We start from the raw sequence: 20,285 nt of genomic DNA, 5'->3' as shown, positions 1-20,285 counted from the left end.
GGCTAGTTGGTTGTGCATGGCTGAACAAGAAAATTAGCGCAATAAAAGGGGGCAGTTGTATATTAGTTGACCCGAGCATTACATGAATGACCACTTAGGGATACAAGCGCAAAAAAACTAACCAGGAGCAAGGTAAGGGCACACATATGGTGGCCTATGTTACCACATGCGGGTGTGACGCTCGATTTTCAGAGACAACCATTCTAGGAAGGAGTGGTAATGCTTCATCTAGACTTGCACTGGAGCCCTTCTTTATCAAGAACAGAGTTTGGTGTGTAAGTGAGCCTCCTATCGCATTACCAGATTCTGAGTTCGACTTCTTGCGTGACAGCCTTTGGTGCATACGTTCCCGGTTCATATTGTTCTGTACATATGTGCATGCGTGACAAAAGGACATATATGTAGAATCCTTCTTTGCCATTAAACAGTTGTGAGCAGCGCTTGTCCTTGTCTCTCTTTCTTGTGTGTGCCCTTCACTGTGTTAATTTACTTGTTCAGCTGTGCCAATATGCATTAGAGATACAGCATCTAATTAACTTTTCGATATAAAAATGTTCCTTCTGCAGGACGGGAGTCGTGCAAGTTGGGGACAGGGTTCTCTCTGTTAACGGACAGACAACCGAAGGCCTTTCACTCGAGGAAGTCACCCAGCTAATCCAACAGTCTCGACCACGTGTAGTCCTAGACATCGAGTTTGATGTTGCAGAATCGGTCATCCCAAGCAGCGGGACCTTCACTGTAAAGCTGGCAAAAAAGGGCCCCGGGCTTGGAATCACTATCACATGTAAGCATGCTTAAAGGCTAAACCCCATGAGCGTGATTTTGTGCGCGACAGCGACGAGCGACGGGTTCGAGCAACGGATCGGGCCGTCGCGTGCACAGATCGCTCGGTCTTGTCGCGCGATCGCTCGGTTCTGCAAATCTAGAATTCGTCGCTCGTCGCCCGGAAGTGCTATGAGCGACTAGCCAATAGCGCGAAGCCGGAACTGGATGTACATAACTTAAGTACTTCTGATTGTCGCACGAAACGAGCAAACGATTGAATTTTTATACGTGCAAGGATAAGAACCTATTGCACGATTTTCAGAAGTATTTTATGCTGCTTTTTACAGTAAAACATATCAACTTGAGCTAATAAAGCACAGGTCACGCTAGTTTCGGCGCCTATATTGCTACCCTCATACCGGCAACACTGGGGAGACGTCGCTCGAAGTCGTCGCTCGCATGGGGTACGACTTGTAGGCGACGAGCGAACGCGACAGCCATCTCAATCGCGTCGCTTGTCGCTGTCGCGTGCAAGATCGCTTGCATGGGGTTTATACTTAAATTTCTACCATTTTTTAGTGCTTTTGTATTAGAAGCTTCACACCTGAAGGCTCTCTTGCACATTTTCTGCAAATATAGTTAAATATTTATACGAACAAGTCCTATGTAGCTGTAATGCTATTTTGTTCCTACTGATTAAGTTTGCATCCACTGAGGACTTGTATATCGGCAAAACTTATTTTCATGAAATGAAAACCTGGTTGTACTCGAGTGGTCAGTGAATAAGCGCGAGCCTTTTAAGCACTAACAGAACTACAACCTAATAAAATAGGCAAATGGGGTGGACATCAAATTGTGTGGAGCATTTAGTGGCGGGTGAGCTTCAGCAGCAAATTTGGGCCATTATCACTCATTTGTATGTTACAAAGCAATCCTCAGTAGACAAGCAGACTGGGAGAAAAAAAGAAGAAAAGAACAAACAACTGCCCTCCCAACAGAATGAAACTCTCTGATCACAAATAGAACAAGGCTAACCTCAAATGCAGCAAGACTTTGCTCATCACTAATGTAATTTAACCAACTACCTTCTTGTCGCGCACACAGTCCACGAAACAAGCAGTAAGAATGTACAAATTAGGTGGTTCACGTTGTGCAGTATTATGGTAAATTAAAGAACATCCTTAATTATGCTAGAGGAGAGGGAACATATTCATATTTCAGACTGTTCATTAAATACCAGCTGCTCACTAAACACAACTTGGTTTTCCTCAGCCCCCAAGAACAGGCGACCCGGTGAGCCCCTCCTGATATCGGACATCAAGCACGGCAGCGTGGCACATCGCACGGGCACCCTCCAACCCGGAGATCACCTCCTTGCCATTGACTCGGTCCGCATGGACAACTGCACCATTGAAGATGCCGCCCAAATCCTGCAGGCTTCCGAGGAGGTCGTCAAGTTGCGGATACGCAAGGACGAAGCCTTCTGCGGTGAGCTGGTCTCGAATTCTGGCAACAGAAAATTTATCCCTGTCGTGGCTTGATGGGTTCTTCGTGTACGTTCACAGCTGCAGAAAGGCTGGCAGCAGACCTTGATGCTCTCACTCTGCTAGAACAAAGCTAGAACCTACTGTAGCTGTTAGGTGGCTTTGGCGTTCTGGTTTTGGTGAAAGGTCACAGGTTCAATACCCGGCCATTATGGCCACATTCCGATGGGGGCAAAATGCAGAAACGCTTCTGTACTAAGCTTTGGACGAGTGTTAAAGAACCTCAGGGGGTCAAAATTGATGCAGAGCCCGTGCTCTACAGTGTCCCTCATTTCCCATTATGTAGCCCTGGGACATCAACCAATCAAAATCAAGCTATGGTCAGGTTCACATCACCAAGTGTTGATAAGACCGAACCAGCACACTTAATGTTAGAAGCAGACACCCTTTCAAATCTAACCAAATGTAACATTTTGTATGTCCTGTGAGTGTAGCTTATTGTACAGCTGAAGGGCTCAAAAGAAAGGAAGAAAAAGAAACAAGTGCCAGCACAGTTGACTTCAATACTAATGTTCCAGCAAACGGAGTGAATGAAAATGCTGTGCTTCATTGAGCACGCACAGTTCTTGACAATCTTAGACTAATTGCCAGCAAGTTTTTTACTAATAACTCCGACGGAGCAAGCAGAACAAGGAAGCAGATTAATATACTCAGCTTGAGCCTTGCTTGCTTATTTATGACGCTGGAGCTCAGATATGGCTGCTCCGTATGTGCAATTGAACAAACATGCGCATAAGATGCCGAACATCTTCATGCAGAGGAACCAGACGCAACGGGAGCCGTGATCTTCACTGTGGAGTTGGCCAGACACGGTGGACCGCTGGGCATCACCATCTCGGGGACGGAGGAACCTTTCGACCCCATCATCATATCGGGACTCACTGAGGGAGGCCTCGCAGAAAGGTGGAAACACACTTTTGTAAAAATGTCACCCAACATACAGAGTGTTGCACAAGCAGAAGAAGAGGTATACATACATAAATCTCCGAGCTAAACCGCTGGCTGATTTCCGCTCAATTTCGCAGTGGGCTCAGTTTATTGCCACATCTGCGAGTACTATTACTTGCCCGTTTAGCTCACAATAATGCCAAAATGCACACATCATCTACAGTAACAGCACTAAAGAAATGTCGATTTCGCTACAACAGAATGCTGGTGCAACATGTCGCTGCTGTGGCAAAAGGCTTGTTTTGTCATTTTGTAGCATTTTGCATGTGAAGTTAACGTGGAGTTCTTGGTGATCTGATAACTGTGGAGGAGCTTTGCCCTTGTAGCTTACCCTTCACTGTCAGAGAGAGTTGCCTAGAAGTATTGTTACTATGTTACTTGGCTGCTGATGCTTTGGAGTCGGCTGAGCACCCAGTTGACATACCACTGAATTCGCGTCAAGTTCCACGCATGCAAACTGGGCATTCAGCGCAGCTGGAGATATGGAAACCTAAGTTTCAAACTTGGGTTTGCAAAGTTGCATGAGTATGTTTACCTCAAGCACTTACTCAAAGAGGACCCTGATCATGGAAAGGAAATTCACAGAAGATTAAAAATGAGTTGGAATGCATAAGGCAGGCATTCCCAAATTATTACTGGTAGAGCTTGCCGCTATCCTTGAAAAAGAAAAGTCTACAATCATTGCATTCTACCAATACTAACAAACGGGACAGAAACTTTCGAGTGCAACAAAGAAGTTTGAGAAGAAGTTAAAAAATGACAGCGTAACGAGTGATGGAATGAATAATGTGAGGCATAACTTTAAGAAACAGGAAGTTGGTGTTGTGGATTTGAGAGCAAATTGGGGTAGCCAATATTCTCATTGACATTAAGAGGAAAAAATGGAGCTGGCCAGACCATGTAATAAATAGGGTAGATAACTGCTGGACCATTAGAGTTACAGAGTGGGTGCCAAGAAAAGGCAAGCACAGTCTAGGACAGCAGAGCTTTAGGTGGTGCGATGAGGTTAGGCAATTTGCAGGCACAGCATGGAATCAGCTAGAGCAAGGCCGGGGTAATTGGAGATCGCTGGGTGAGGCCTTCATCCCGCAGAGAACATAAAAATAGGCTGATGATGACGATGATGAAGCTTCAAACATGCGTACGAGATGCCCAGTAGCGCAGATAAGACATGACAACGATAGCACGAGGAGTTAAGCCTGTGGCGATGACATATTACCAAAGGACAGCTTTATAGCCAACCCTGATTACAGTAACTAAAGACATGCGTGTCCACTGTGTTGAAGAGTTATTCGAATGCAGTAGCAGCAGAAGTGCCATGTAACAACAGCTGCAAGAACACAAAGTATTATGCTTTTATGTCTGTTGTTTCATAGCACGCTGCTGCTACAATATGCTCATATGCATTAGTATGTGCACTCCATATGACAAACAACCTGCAAGACGTTGCAAGGAACTCATGACACTTTCTCAATGCAGGACAGGGGCTCTGCACGTGGGTGACCGAATCCTCGCCATCAATGGTCAAAGCCTGCGTGGAAAGCCCCTCAGCGAGGCAATTCTTCTGCTTCAAAACTCGGGGGACGTGGTAACACTAAAAATATCCAAGTCCCCAAGAAACCAAGGTACAGGTGAACATTTGTGTATGCTTCACACTAAAACAAATGCTCCTCTGAAATCTCAGTACTCATTCTACCACAAGACAGATTTAGCTGTACGCAGGTTAGATGTAGCTGTGTACTTGGATAGATACCAGAGAAGAAAAATTCAGAGATATATATGTCACTTGATTAAAGTGTACGAACTGCTCAGGGTAACAATTCCCTGTTTAAAAGAACATTCCATTTGCCCATGATGTACAGACCTAAAGAAACAAAAAAAATCATACTTGATCATCTTCCGCACGCTCTCAACTAGCATAACATATTCCTATTTTACTGCAAACCTCTGATTTTCTTGTATACCTGCCAAGAAGACACATATTTAGCTAAGTGAACAGCAGCCCTGCTGACATTTAGGTAAACTTGTTGCATGTTGAGCACCTTAAATATGTTGTAGTACTTGAGAACAAGGCAGAGGCAATTTTTTTTGTGTGTGTGTGTTTGCGCACATGCGTTTCAGTTAGTATGTACCGTAAAGCACACAACTTGTACTGAGCTGGCCGACCTTTTCAGGTCTGGACGCACACCGGATCGAACGGCCCAAAGAGGTGAGCCCGGCGCTTCGCAGAAGCTTGGTGGCAACGCCGACACCCTGTGCCAAAGAGCCTCACCCCCCCACGTTTCAGCCCGAGCCCAGCGGCTTCCTGAACCTGTACGCCACCCCTATCCCAAGCGTCGACAGCGCTGTCGAGTCGTGGGACAGCTATGGCGGACTTGAGGCTGCTGCGGCTGCAGCTGCGATTGCCAACGGACCTGCGCCGATCCAGAATAAGGTCTTGCCACCTCCGACACCTGATCTCAGTCGTCGTGAAGCAGGTACAGTAGGATATGATAAGATTTGCCTGACTCAGGGTCTGTTCGATTCGCCAGCACCACTGTGAACTATTTCACTGTGGTTCACGAGAAGTTCGGGAATTGCGCAGCTCGATTTATCAGGTGCGGGCCCAGCGAGACACTCGAAACGAATGCAAAGGTGCAGATGTGGTGCAGGCGTTATGTTATGTCAAACTAATGTGCATGGAGTCCATAAGTTTGAGGTCCTGAACTGCAGGTATGATCGGCTTTTGGGGCGTAAATACACACCACACTTGCGTATACACATCAGACGTGCGTAAGCGGGGTTTTAACAGCGCTTGTGCCCGTGTGCTGCGTCGTCTGCTGCGCTGCTGCTCCGCAGCTGTACACCTGCACCAAGTCAGCACTGACTACGGAGTGGGTGCAGCAAAATCAGGAACCAGCCCTACACCTTTCCTGCACCTTTTGAAACAAACGGCATGGTTCTGCGGGTGCCATTGCTGTACCGTTGAAATGAATGGCAGGGTGCACCTCGTGAACTGGTCTAGGTGGATCCTGATTCAGTTCAGGCGAATCGAAAACGTACCCTCAGTTTGCTGTGTTGGCTCCCACACACTAGACAACACCAAGAAGGACCACTGAAGATGTGAGCACACCTCCAGTGGACCTGCGAGAAGCAGCTTTCAAATTCATTGACAAAAACTGGATAAAGCCACTGTTGTCATTGAGGAAGCAGAAGTGTTGATATGACTGCCTTTTATCTCTTTGTATGCACCTTTTTCTTTCCAAATGTGACCTGTTCCTGCCTTATATATTTTATGTGCACTTATCAACGATAGACAGATTCGCAGTTGTTTGTCCTTGTGTTTCTTGGCATTGTTGTTAGTACAGAAAACAGCAACGTAAACTGAATTATGTATCAACCAGCCGCAGTTGAAGCCTTATTGAGAGTTAAATGAAGTTGAGGAATTGATAAGAGCTTGTGAGGTTGCATATCCACATGGCACAAGTAAAGAACACAAATAATAACAAAGGCTAAAAGAACTTGTGTTTATAATTGTAAGCAACGCTCCTGAGCAGGATCAAAAACATCTTTCAGTTCGTACTGTGGCCAGTCATGTAGTATTTTAACTGTCCTATCAGGGCAACTTTGCACCAAGTCGAACCCTGCTACTACTACACTGAAATCCTAAGCTCTAGGCTTTCCTAAAGGACTGGGACAGCATATTATGAGGGCCTTCAGAGCAATATTGAATTCAGCTGCCATTGCTAACTGCTGTCTCTGTAGGGCACACGTACCAGTACACCTGGTGCACATTAATAAAACATGTACCACATTGACATCGAAGTGGATAATAATTATGATCCATGGCCTAACCCAGCTGGTTAGAGTTTCAAAATAGCCTCACTCAATCTGCAATAAGCTGGAACAGCCACACTTTATGATAAACAAAAAGAACGTTCGAAACAGTTCTCACTATCTTGCTTAAAATAATGTTTTGCCTTGTACCAAGGCAAGCTTTAATATATTGCAGCACGATGCCCAGTAACTTTCAATATCAAGAGTGTTTATGATGATTTGCACCGTTTTCTTTCAAAATGCAGATGTTCCAACAACTGCAGCCCAGCCGTCTTCTCCGCAACAGTCCTGCCCAAACGTTTCTGCTGAGCTCAAGTCGTGGGAGAGAGAGGTCTGGGGTCACCGGCCACCACCAAACCTCACTGCTCCTGGCCCAAGCACAGCAAACCCTCAGGCCTTCATCCAGACAAGCAACCATTCGGCGGCATCAGACAGCGGCTCTGCAGACTGGTCAAAGGTTCTCGAAGACCTCGAAACATGCGGGCAATCGAAACTGCTACGGCAGATCGAGCGCAGTATCATGGGAAGCCTGCCTTCCATTGCACCCCTGCCGCACCCAGATATGCACCTTCCAAATCCGGAAAACCTTCAGTATGACGACCTCTACGGGTTCCAGTCTCGACTTCAGTCCGACGACACATCGACGGAGTGCGAGTTCCAGGCTGTCGACCACGAGCAAGCGCCATTCACACTGTCCCCGTACGAAGTACAACATGATGGACAGCGCCATGATGGTTCCGTGACACCTTATCCAAACTACGGTGGTCGCATGACCGCGCCCATTCCCATTGAGGTGCACAGAGTCACGCTCTTCAAGGACAAAGTCTACGAGGACTTTGGCTTCAGCGTATCTGATGGCCTGTATGAAAAGGGTGTGTATGTCAACCGGATCCGACCAGGTGGACCTGCTGACATGAGCGGAATACTCAAACCTTTCGACAGGATCCTACAGGTATGTTTCTAAAGCTGCGATCATGCTAAGGTGAAGCATTAGTTGTGTTGTCGTTATATTAATAGCGCAAACCACACTTCCATTTAATTACAACATACCCCTACAGTTCACTTGGCCTGCTATGTTTTTAGAACATGTTATTGCTAATTTCTAATTGATACAGGGCTTCCAATGTGAATATTTTACAGTGTAAACTGTTATGGGCTCATTGCAATAGCCGTTTCGGTGGGCAATGGTGTCTGCCGCCACTGCTGCCGCCACTGCCGCCGCTTCCAGTGCCAGTATCCGTAGTAGCTATCGCTGGGAACGGGGAAAAAAAACAAAAAACAGTTCCCGCAGGGATCGTACCTCGGCCCGCTGCGTGGGAATCAGCTACTCTAACACTGAGTCACGCCAGCATTTGCTAGCATGCAGCAGAAAAATGGCCTATAATTGCATCCTAGCGCTCGAGGAGACACTTTGCTGCTAGTGCAAGTTTTTGGCAGCAACATGATTACGCCACTGCCGAAAATGCTAGTGCAAGCTCTTTTTGTTGTCTGTTTGAGCTCTGTGCCACCAGGCGACTGCGCCATGCAGGCCACTCACGTTCATGCCTCTGCCCCTCCGCCCAAACACCCAGTCCGTCTGTGTTTGCCCAAATACCGGACAAGCTGAAGCTCTCTATTGTGTACCTGATTAAATCAAGCTCTTGCACAATTCAAGTACTGCTTCACAATTAGAATGATTCTAGCTCTGAATAGTCAGACTCCACTCGCAGAAAGTGGCGAACGTATCAAAGGAGCTCCCATGGTTCTTATGCAATACGGCTCCAGTACTGCAAGGAGTTAAGCCAAGCAAACCTTTTCCATCAAACTTCTGCGAATATACAACACTTCCTTAAGCAACCACTTCAAATTCTCTTCTCAGGTGAATGAAACCAAGACGCACGACTATGACTGCTGCCTGACCGTCCCTCTCATGGCTTCTGCGGGAGATGCCGTCGAGCTCATCGTCAGCCGACCTGCCTACATCAATGGCAATTCGTCGCATAGAAACTACGAGCCCTCATCGTTTCATCCCTGGATTGACGACAACGACCGTGAAGACTGTTCGTCACCTCAGGGTTCACGGCCTGGCTCTCAAATATTGACCAAAACCCTATGAAATATGCTTCGTCACCGCTGCAGGTTTCACAATGTGTGAGCGAGAACAAACGATACAGATGTATAATGGGCAGGTGTTTTGGTCCAAAATCACAATGAAGGTTGTGAACTAACACGGGTAGAAGAGAACTCATACACACCACGCGTGTCACAAGGGACGTCATGCTTGAGATAATCATTTTTGCTTTTCGAGGGTGAAATGGTTTCTATTCATAGCTGGTGCAAATAATGCTGAATAATGTTGTTACATTTGCATTTTTATGTCTTTTTTTTTCAGGTTTAAATATGCTAGGGCTACCATTATACCAGTTGTTTCACTTTAACCTTAACAGATTTTTAAATGTTATTCATTGCAGATAGCACAATTCTACTCCTTGGATTACTGAATTCTACTCGGCATTACTTGGCATTACTTTCAATGAGAAATCACCACACTGCTTAAAGGACTAATGATAATTACTGCGAATTAACATTGCACATTGGGACAAGGACAAGAAATGGTGATGACAAGTGCTGTATCAAATTAAAAATTTTCCCCAATTACCTTTATTCCTACAGTCAACTTCAGATTTTTCGGACTACCTAGGGGTTGTGAAAAATGAATACATGCCTTTTACTGTCCCCAAAGCTCAAATCTTCACAGACTTGTCCAAAATAGCTCTGAAAGGCTGTATTTATTACATGTATCGGTGCTCGTACTGTGACAGGAGACGGCAGGCACACGCCTGTATAATTAAGAAATGCATACTGTATCCCCTGACAGTTGCCCCTTTCCACGCTTGGTATGCCTCACCACAATACTTAGGCTCGTAACACTTCTGTGTTAAGGCAAAACTAACTTACGGGAACCATCATTATGCAAAAAAGAGTCATCGCCATTGCTGACAGTAGTGAATTCTTTCAATGAAAAGCACGGCAGCGAACAGCAAGAAGCTTGGTAGTGAACGCTTGATGCTAACGTCTGATGCTGAAATCTAAAGCTAGCCACCACCGTGGCGCCTAGCAGCTCCGCGGTGGTGGCTACGGCTTCCAGCGGATGTGTGTGCAAGAAAAGCCCTGGTTTGAAGTGGAAATATAATCAAAATGGCGGCAGCGGTGGCTTCAATTAATGCCGTTTTGGACCTGTGGTCACGGCAGAAAGTCTGCAAAATCGGACGGCGAAGGATTTTCGTGTCCGAAGTTTCAGACGTTCTATAATAGGTTACTCTACATGGTACATGTCGGTGCCACGAAGGCGTCCAAATTATTGAGCATGTCCGAAAAATCGGGCGCCCGGAAAATGGGTCGTTGACTGTATTCCCTTTAAGGCACATATTGCAATTTACAAACAGAAGTTGCCAAGTCCTCAAAGCACGACATTTGATGCAAATTTTAAAGCTAGCACCAGTATTGAGATAAGCACCTTCCCACTTTCAGTAAGGTGTACTGCTGAGCCACCCAATTTTCTGACATCAAGGCACTTCGTCACACAATACTGATGGCATATCGCAATACTGGTGTCAGCCTCAAAATGCCTGTCAAGAGTTTATGCCCTGCAGACTCATCGACTCCAATTCGAAAATTTTCATAGGTGTGTAAATGGATTAGATAAATAGTTAATTAGTGAAACTTGACTAATTAGTCTTAATGTATTTTCACAGTTTGCATACGTAACATACACCTCTATGAGTAATCCAGCTCAGGGAATAGAATTGTGCTCATAAGAGATTTTAAAGAATTCTATTGAGATTAAAATAAAACATCCATATATATATATATATATACACACAGCTGCTTTTGCCTACATTGAAGTTGTTACCGTGCATGTTGGAGCTGCAGATTTTTATGGACATGAAGAGAGTGGAGGATAGCCATTGTTGGGCCAAAAGGAATTGTCAGACAATGCATTTATGGGAGTGAAAAACTTGTCTTTTGCCAAGAGAAACCTTCAAAACCACTTTCCAATGTAGTAGTCCAGCAACCACGTTCAAGCAAAAGCAAGAAGAAACTCAGCCAACAGTGTTCATACCATGAAAGGTTTCGAAAAGCCACATCACATAGCCAATTACTCATTTCTGCCGTCTTCATACCGTAGCCTCCAACTGTTTCTCGATATTACAGTGTTCACATTCTACATAGTGATGTATCCGCACTCAAGGTTTCCTCAATCTTAATTAGCTTGTACATAAAACAGTAAGCAATTTTGCTCAGCGTTAAGGAGAACAGCTAGTCATTGAAACACTGATCCGTGTTTCAAGTTTGATCACCTATTTACATAAATACAAAGGCAGCAAAGAGGTTATGCTGCTTTCCAAGTGTTATGGTAAAATATCACCATGTGTATGTAGAAACGCCTTGCTCACATCAGTATCTTCACTGCAACAATTGAATGAACAGAGCTGGAAGGTACAAAAAGCGAATAAATAAAAGCTGAAGGCCTGTTTCATCAAATACACAAGGATGGTTATTCTGCTTGGTATTTGTTCAAAGTGCCTTTTAAGCTTGCCTATCCAAAGGCAAGCGCTGCCACGTAAGTTTCTGAAGAGTAATTCATGAGCTTTGCTGATGTACAGTTATTTGGTTGTCTAGAGTTTCATGAAGCATGGAAATAAAGAATGCGTTCTTTAAAGCAAAATACAATGCCAGTCCTGTTGTTTACTGCCTGTGACACCGTAAGGTGCTATTGGGTTATAGCTAGAGCACCATACGCTTAATGCGGAGATGTGGGTTTGGTCCCCGCCTATGGCAAAAGCGTTTTTTGTCCAGCTTTATTTTCCTTTACATTATTTCTACATTTTGATTAAACATAGCAATGAGCTTCCTCTATGCATTCTCGGGTTCCATTATCTGTCACTTCATACAACTCTGCCATTCTTAAGGGGGCAGCCTGGTCCTAGGAGGCTGAAAGCATCACATATTTAAATCTGGCACGTTGAAAAATACATAATTCTTCTTGCACTAGCCTTTAAATTTACTTAAGAGGAGGCTTTAGTTTTCAGCTATACTGATGTCCCTGCTCACTTACATGTGAAACACCGAAATGCTCTCATTTTTGTCTGATTTAGATGCATCAGTATTTCCAGTTTAAGGAATTGTGACTTTTTTTTTAAATTAGAGAGTTAGAGAAGTGCTAAGTTGATGCTTTCAGTGTTCTGAAATTTAGCTATCTTCAACAAAAACTGATGGCCTAAATAATAAACTTTGTTGACAACAGTGGATACATTTAAACAATTGCTTTCAACGCTTTAAGAGTTGGTGACATACCAGAACATTTTCACATTTCTGCGAGAGCCATTTGCCATCATTCGTGTCATTTTTCCCCATTGCTTAAACAAAAATAGACCGTTGTGTTTGTTTTATAACATCCAAGAAAAAAGTCAAACGCTGGAGGTACATCACCTCCGAAACACCCGACACTGAAAGGGTTAAATAATTAAAATCTAATTAAATTCCGTGTAGTAGATTTCGAGCCCAATTTTCTCTATTCTCATGTGCTCCCGCAGGAGCGTGCAAAAAACTTTAAAAATGGACTCTTAAAGAGTTGTACACACAAAATGACATTCAGCTACTGTGACATGGTGGGCACGGTGCAGATATCGGCAGGTTCAACTTACAGTCACGTTATCCTTGAGCATTTCCGGATGGCCATCGCACTTAGAAAGTTAGAATGACAAGGTGACGCCTGGCATCATGCGTGAAGTGGTGAGACCGGAAGAGGTCACTTTTGAAGAATGGCGTGAGGTTGGTGATGTTCAACTGATGAGCCTGGAATTCGTGGGAATCGGCATGAGCACAAGAACAGTTGGCGTCAATTACTGTGCGACATTACACACTCGATGCCTTCTGAACTGTCGAAAAACTGTTAACACAACTTGGCATGGAAGCGAAATTGTACATTGCGCTAATGCCTACAGATGCCACGAGGAATCACAAAACAGCTAAAGTGGCTTCCAAACACCTCCCAAAATACAACAGTTATTTTGTGCTTTCAGTATCCTCATCAATAGGGATGTGCGAACACCGGTTCTGATGCATCTGCATGTGAATTTTTGAACTTCGCAAGCAACACTAGTGGGGAAGACAACTTCGATTCATCAGACTTCAGCATGAAGTTTCGCTTTCTTCTCCAAACCATTTCAAAGCTGCCATGTGCCGATATAAACATATTTTGCGTGCTCTAAAGGTCACAGTTCTAATCTGCAGGGTGGCAACATCCTTAGTTCGTGATCACTTGCCCACAGCCGAGCGGGGAGTTGGGTACTGTGCCAAGGCGGCCGGGAAACGACCTCGGCATCACGCTAAGGCTAATCACTAGGGCCAATGTTTTCTTATATCTCAAGAAATTGTTTACATAGAAAGCTGATATTTGATGGAATACTCCACAGGTCCTCTACATTGTAAATACATATTCCGAATTTTTTATATATTTTATTTTTTTGCAAAGCAACAATGACGTTTTTATGCAACTTTTGTGTTTACAATAGCTTCGTTTTGAAGTTTTCTTCTCTTTTTTTTCGAATTCTTTTTAATAAATAAGTTCTTTGGTACTAGTACCATCGAAAAGTGAGTTTCTTTCTCTGCAATTTGATACTGTACACTTTAGTACCAAGCATGTTCTCTTATAGGAAAGTTACCTACTGGACTATCAAAATACTGCTGCTTTTCCCAGGATAGGAAAGTGCTAAACCAATGTGTGAAGGCTGTACTTATAAACGTAACTAACAGTTTCTACTTGCTTGCCACAGTTGAAGACATTTCGTTCCAATGTTTTATTACTAGTTACGGCAACGACTGAAATGCGACTTGTCCACACAAAATGACATTCAGTCTAACTTCTAGATAAAATGACACCTTTTAGGAAAAGACTCCAAAAGAAGCGCACCTTCTCCTGCAAGTCCTTCTCGGAGATTTCAACAACTTCTGGCTCGCTGCCGTAACGACTCCGCATGAAGTTGATCTGTTCCTGGACCAGCTGCTTCAGCACAAACAGCAGCAGTTCGTTGTTGTCCTTCTTGAAGCTCAGGTACCTCTGGAATGTCTGCGAAAAACAAAACGAACAGTGATGATGATCGTGATGATATGAGCATTCCTTTTGGAAAGAAAGGCAGTGGTACATGCTACCAAGCTCATTGTTTTCATGTTCTTGGTGTTTATAAATGTTTAAATATCTTTACAGACTAACGTACATTATTTGAAATAGAAGGTTAGCTTCATCCCGATCTTCCAGCCCCCTTTTACTTGTCTTGATGACTGATTGTTCCCTTTACCACCCTTAAAACCTAACTCATCTGACAGGCCCATTAGTTGCACATTTATGGCTGGATGGATACCATGACATTCTACCAGAATATGCTCAACGGTTTCTGCTCAATGGTTTCCAATGCTTTTCCTTTTCAGGCTCCATTAGTAGCCTGAGTGGTGCTCAGCCTACGTTATCGCCAGTATCGCAGTATCGCAGGTTAAAAAAAAAAATAATACAATTGAGCGAACGAATCCTTACATTACACAGGCCCAGAGTTTAGTTGAATTTTGACCTACCCAACGTGATAAACAGCAAACATACTCATTTTCTCAGCAGAGTATTTCAGGACAGGTCACGCAAGCACATTATGCATCACTGGCCACTTGATCCACCATAACCCTTTTCTTACAACACAGCTACCCCACAGTGCCATTTTAACGCGATAGCGTTAAGGGCCCCATGTTGCAGCAAATCCGGTGTCAGACGTCGTTTCGGCAAAAAGATTTTTGAACCACCCATACCCAGGCCCTCCACATGGCGCAAGGCAAATACTGAACTAATTGAATTTCTCAAGCTAAAATACGTAGAAAAATCGTAAAGTACGACTTGCGCACAACCTGCAGACATGATAGCATCGGAAAACATAATTCAAAGAAACCCCTTTTCCAGCGTTTCTACCATTCATAGACTAGCCACGACATCCACCATTTGCGTGCGGCGGTGTGCGAGTATCTCGGGGACCATAGAGCGGCGCACCCATTTCCTTATACCTCCACATGGCGCTCGCCTCCACTGCATTGTGGCCCATGCAAGACGCATCTTTTCTATCAGAAAGCCCGCCTTCGTGCATAGCATTAGTGGCCAGCATTTCCCGGAAAACATTATGGTTACATATGCTAAGGTTGCCGGGAAGCGTGAGAAGCAGTCAGGAATCTTTGGATGCTATCGGCGTTCCGCTCTTAAAAGCACATCTTGAGCGTTCTCCAAATTGTTTTCTTTTATGTGTGAAATATATTTGTAGTGAAGAAAACATGCAATAAAAGGGTTGTGAATATTGATTAAGCTGTGTCCCTGTGTAAGGCATTATCAGCAAACAAGCTTACAACTCAATATGTGAGTGCTTCTGTGATAATATGTGATAGAGTGTTCAAGTCAAGGCTGTCACAAACAACAGATACTTACTAGACAGTAAATTAGTACATTTCACTGCTTAAGACTATGGCAATGCAACATAACATTAAGAGGAGCATGCAAGAGAGTTAACAAGGCGTCATGTTATCATGAAACTAGGGGCAAGGCACAAGAACTGCATAAATGTGGGTAAATTCGGACTAATGTCGATCTATCTTTTTTTTTTTTAGTCATGAAATATTAGCCCCCTTTGCTTTCCGAGACCACTCTGCAAAGGAGGCACAAATACAAAGTGGGAAAAATAGGGGGAAAAGAATCTGACATTACAAGAGACTGTCAAACATCAATCCACGTTTCATCTCTGGCTGAACGGTGTACTTTACTCTCACATTCTGCGCACACCTCATACTACGATACCACTGCTCACCTTGGCCATGGATCGCATGACGCTGTACTTCTGGGTGTTGATGAAGCTCTCGAGCATGACGCGGATAGCCATGTTCACATCTTCCTCGAGCACATGCTCACGCAGGTGCAAGCGTGCGTGCGCCTCGGCAAGACGGATCATTGACTCGATGTGCCGCACCGTGATTGGCACACTTCCTGTGGCCTGGTAAAGCAAATGAGAAAAAAACACAAGCCATCGTGTAAGGATACCAGCAGCTGCGTAGTAGCTGTACAGACTTTTATCATGGGCACATCTGACTTGAACGAGTAAGTGGATGCATTACCTTTTCTAGGGCTAGGAACAGTATTGGTAAAACTGGGAGTTGCTACGCAATGACAGAGTTCGTTGCTGGGATGTCGAGATGAATGCAAACAAAATGACAGCACTTGGATACGCAAGACTTCGGAGGCACAATAGCTGAGCTCGTAAAAGGAAACTAATGCATAATTGCCACAAGCTCTACAAATCAAAGTATGTCCACAGCAATGCAGCACCATTAGCACCGCTTTATTCAACGACAGCAGGATGCTAGCGAAGGTTTGAGCAAAAGGCCAAGTACTGGAGACTATGGAAACCCTGCAAACACAAAAATACAGTATGCAGAGAAAAACATACAGCTTGTTGCAAAAGTGTAAAGGCCACGAGTCTCGCAACCGGTGCAATCTGCTTATGTCATTCCAAGCTATGGTGGTTGAAGCAGTCTCACAGTACCTGACGGACAGGAATGTAAGTGGTCTTTACACTTTAGTGACAGACTGCACAAAGTAAAAAGGAGATAAGAGTTGCAAAAAACACAGGCAGCTCACCATGGATTCCCTTCTCAGTTCACTGTACATTCGAGCCACCTTGTCCTGGTCCATCTGGTGGAGCTTGGGGTGCACCTTCTCGCGAGCATACAGGATGTACTTCTGCAGAAGATCCTGCGGGATCTTCTCGGGGCCCGTGTCGACACTCTCGTCATGTTGACTTTGGCTGTCCTGCATCATGTGACCATAACACTTATTGCATTCCATACTAACACACATCCTTTTTCCAAGAAAATGGTACTAAAAGTTGCCTGTGCGTTATGACCGAATATGAAGCCGAAACCTTATCATGGCTTTCGCCTAGTCATCACTGCCACTGTCATCGACAAATGTTTTCGTGTAGGTTGGTGACTGCGATGTGCAGCTTTTATTATAAAGCTTCATCAAAGAAAATGAAGTAATTTTACATTTAGCAGCAACAGAGATGCATTACGTTTTTGGTATTTGGAAGACTTGGATGCTTTACAGAGCAAAATAATGAAGTCGTTATTAGAAGTGTATGCTATCATCTCATTTGTGATGGTTGCGAAGTTGTTCTAGGGATGCCGAACGTAAAATGCAATGGACTGTATGGAGGACAACCTGTTATGGTCCATAGACAATGGTAACAATCTTTCCGACAGTGACAGTGATTATCATTAAGTGTGATAAACTAACATTCTATGAAAGCAAATTGATCCAGGTGTTATCTCCTACCTTGTGTGCATTTGATTTGGGTACACATTATTTTGTTACTCTGAACCCACAAAATTGAGCAAGCATTAGATTAAGGGAGGTGAAGGGAGTGCATCCGAATGGAGTAAATATGGCATTCGTGTCTACAACCTGTGCGAGGGGGATTTTAGCAGAATGAGAAACTTGGAAATGTGCCAAAAGATGAATACAGTCGCCGACCGTTTATTCGGACCTCACGGGAACTGCGGACATGTCCGAATAAACAGGTGTCCAAAAAAGCGGATTAAGAAAAAAAAATGAAATCCTTTATTTCCACGCACTTATTCGGGCTCGGCAATAGGCTTGAAGTAATCGTGAGTGCGCCGTTGCACGCTGTTCCGTTTACGCGCAATCAGATAAGCCTGAATCTCGGAGAGGGTCGTACGGTCACTATAGGCGGCTGAAAGCACAGTCACTGCTTCTGCATGCTCCGCATGCGACGGCAGCGTAGCACATGGTGCGTTATCTTCCGACTCGGAGTCATCGTCCGGCGGTGCAGCAGAAACCTGACGAATGATCTCGCCGTCGTCGAGTTCTGCGCATGTCAGTACAGCAGTGTCAGCACCTGTGAAACTGTCAAATGAGACGGTGTCCGGAATCGCAATGCAACCACTGCGCAGGTTTCGGCGAACATTTTCCGCGTCAGTAGGGAGCACATCGGAAGGCAACAAATCTTTAGGCCTCCCGGCACCCGCTTGCCGGCATTCCCCAGCGCAGTCTGCGCGGGCGCTGTCGGCGCCATTAGACACTTGATGCGATGTTTCCGTACGCCGCGTTGGATCACCGAAACCTCGACGCAGCACACAAAGCAAACATCACCGTGCCGACACCAGCCGGACAAACGAAAAATGTGGCCTGCTCGCAGCGTCGCGCGCGAAAGAAACGAATCAGCTGCTGGATTGTCTTGACATGGCTTACTAAGCTGAAACCGGAACTGCTGTATGGCCACTCTATCGAACCAGGCAGAAACGATGATGATCAGCGGGAATCTCCAGTAGCGCCACTTCGTGGGACAGCAAGGAGGCTCCGTTCAAAACAAAAATGGCGTTCAGCAAGTCGAACTAAGCGCCGGTCAGAGTCGGTGCATGATGCCCTCGATCGAGTTGGCTCAAGGAGTGTCCGAAAAATCAGACAAGAGGTTGCAAGGTGTCCGAACTTTCGGCAGTTGTTATACATTATGGTCTATGGGGAGAATGGCGGTGCCGCGAAGCTGACCGAATAATCGGGCATGTCCGAATTTTTGGAGTCCGGAAAATCGGTCGGCGACTGTACAGGTTGTAGTGCGCACTCTTGAAGGGAACAAAACAGCAGATGGCATTTGAACTGGAAATTGCTTTTGTATGCGCATACCATTGCCGATGTCGCCACTTCTTGCTGTGCTGACATGCCGTGTGGCCGATGCTTGCGTGATAAAAGAAGTTGCAAGGGCAACTTCTTTTATCACACATTGACAACCTTTTGGCGACTCGTGAAATCAAATTATTCATTTTCCAGGCAATTATGACCTTTCAGATCCCCGATTATTCAGACTTTTTGGCTGGTCCCATTGAGTCCGAACTATCATGTCGGCAACTGTGTGTGAGAGTGGAACCCCAAAATCACATCCTCAGCAATGCACAATGAACTCATGCCTGAGGTTGAAACAATGTGCCACTGCCTTGTCTATAAACTAGGGAGCAAGCCAACCTGTTCCATTGTCTCATCAGCATCTTCTTGAGTGTTTGCATTTGGATGGTGACGGATATGGCTGTCAATGACAAAACGAGCAAGCTTTTCGTCCTGCAAATAGAAAAAGAAAACATTGCTATGTACCAAACACACAAAAATAGAAAGTAAGTGATACACACAACATTTTGTTGGGAAACACTTCCGAGTAAAAAATGTAAGTATGACTGTCATAGAAACACTGACTGCATTATGTTTGCTCAACAATGCCCAAGGTACCTAACTACAAAGTTTGACTTGAATCATGCTTTCCATCTGTTATCATTCTATGATGTCGGAACTGGAAATCCTTTTAACAAGCGAAAATGAGGGGAAATTCAATGCTTCACAGGTGACGGACATTATGGAACCCATAATCTAATGGGAGAGTCATCTGCTCACCTGAACAGGGTCCACCTGATCTCGCACAACGCAAAGCACATCAAACCTAGACAGGATGGGTTCCGTCAGATCAACCTAGAGAGAGGGGAAGAAAATAAAATAATGTCACAATAACATGATGCTCTCATAGCAGATGCCATTAATGTTAACAAGACAATCAGTTACAATTTATCAAATGCTAATTTTGGGGACTCCCTAATTTACCTGCCCCCTTTTCAGAGTTTTATCTGTGGCTCAGAGATCAACCAGTGAATGCAAACAAAAATATGTTGCAAATACATTGGTGAATACAATGGAAATATCTAGAGGTGTGCAAATACTGAATAGTAGATTCCAAATCAAATATCGACTCGCACCAAGAAAAAGGTATATGAATATTGAATAATCAGAAAATATAACACAAAGTTTAATGCTTACAAATTTTGTGCAAGAAGACATGGTGCTGCAAATGATCGAGAGCCTACTCGCATTACCAGAATGTTACAAGCTATCAGTAACTTGTGTTCCTGGGAATCAAGATGTACAGTATGGTCATGATTATTAAAGGGAACCTCAAATCAGTATTCCAGCACTGATTCGAGCACTGTCTTGTGACAGGTTGCTCAAAGTTACAAGAGACCTGAAGAGACTACAATGTGCATCTACAAACGGAACTAGGGACCAACAGGCCATATACAGTGACCTTTCATTAA

At 44.5% G+C, this 20,285-nt stretch overlaps 2 protein-coding genes across 2 annotated transcripts in view; one reads left to right on the top strand and one right to left on the bottom strand.

The window, feature by feature from the left end:
• Grip (Glutamate receptor interacting protein) overlaps positions 1-11,786 on the top strand; it is a 150,068-nt gene extending 138,282 nt beyond the window's left edge. Inside the window, exons 12-19 of the mRNA XM_050175120.2 lie at positions 567-784; positions 2,038-2,253; positions 3,068-3,212; positions 4,737-4,882; positions 5,432-5,466; positions 5,545-5,734; positions 7,319-8,025; positions 8,932-11,786. Coding sequence (XP_050031077.1) covers positions 567-784; positions 2,038-2,253; positions 3,068-3,212; positions 4,737-4,882; positions 5,432-5,466; positions 5,545-5,734; positions 7,319-8,025; positions 8,932-9,168 — 1,894 coding nt within the window. The 3' untranslated portion in view covers positions 9,169-11,786. The remainder of the gene's footprint in view (positions 1-566; positions 785-2,037; positions 2,254-3,067; positions 3,213-4,736; positions 4,883-5,431; positions 5,467-5,544; positions 5,735-7,318; positions 8,026-8,931) is intronic.
• Mcm2 (DNA replication licensing factor Mcm2) overlaps positions 1-20,285 on the bottom strand; it is a 42,467-nt gene that overhangs the window by 4,218 nt on the left and 17,964 nt on the right. Inside the window, exons 13-18 of the mRNA XM_050175121.3 lie at positions 19,594-19,668; positions 19,174-19,266; positions 16,774-16,944; positions 15,947-16,129; positions 14,029-14,184; positions 12,761-12,911 (exon numbers count right to left, since the gene is read on the bottom strand). Of these exons, the coding sequence (XP_050031078.1) occupies positions 12,801-12,911; positions 14,029-14,184; positions 15,947-16,129; positions 16,774-16,944; positions 19,174-19,266; positions 19,594-19,668 (789 nt within the window). The 3' untranslated portion in view covers positions 12,761-12,800. The remainder of the gene's footprint in view (positions 1-12,760; positions 12,912-14,028; positions 14,185-15,946; positions 16,130-16,773; positions 16,945-19,173; positions 19,267-19,593; positions 19,669-20,285) is intronic.

This window comes from Dermacentor andersoni, chromosome 9 (genome assembly GCF_023375885.2).
Source record: "Dermacentor andersoni chromosome 9, qqDerAnde1_hic_scaffold, whole genome shotgun sequence".
Lineage (NCBI taxonomy): Eukaryota > Metazoa > Arthropoda > Arachnida > Ixodida > Ixodidae > Dermacentor > Dermacentor andersoni.
This window is presented reverse-complemented; position numbering and strand designations above follow the sequence as displayed.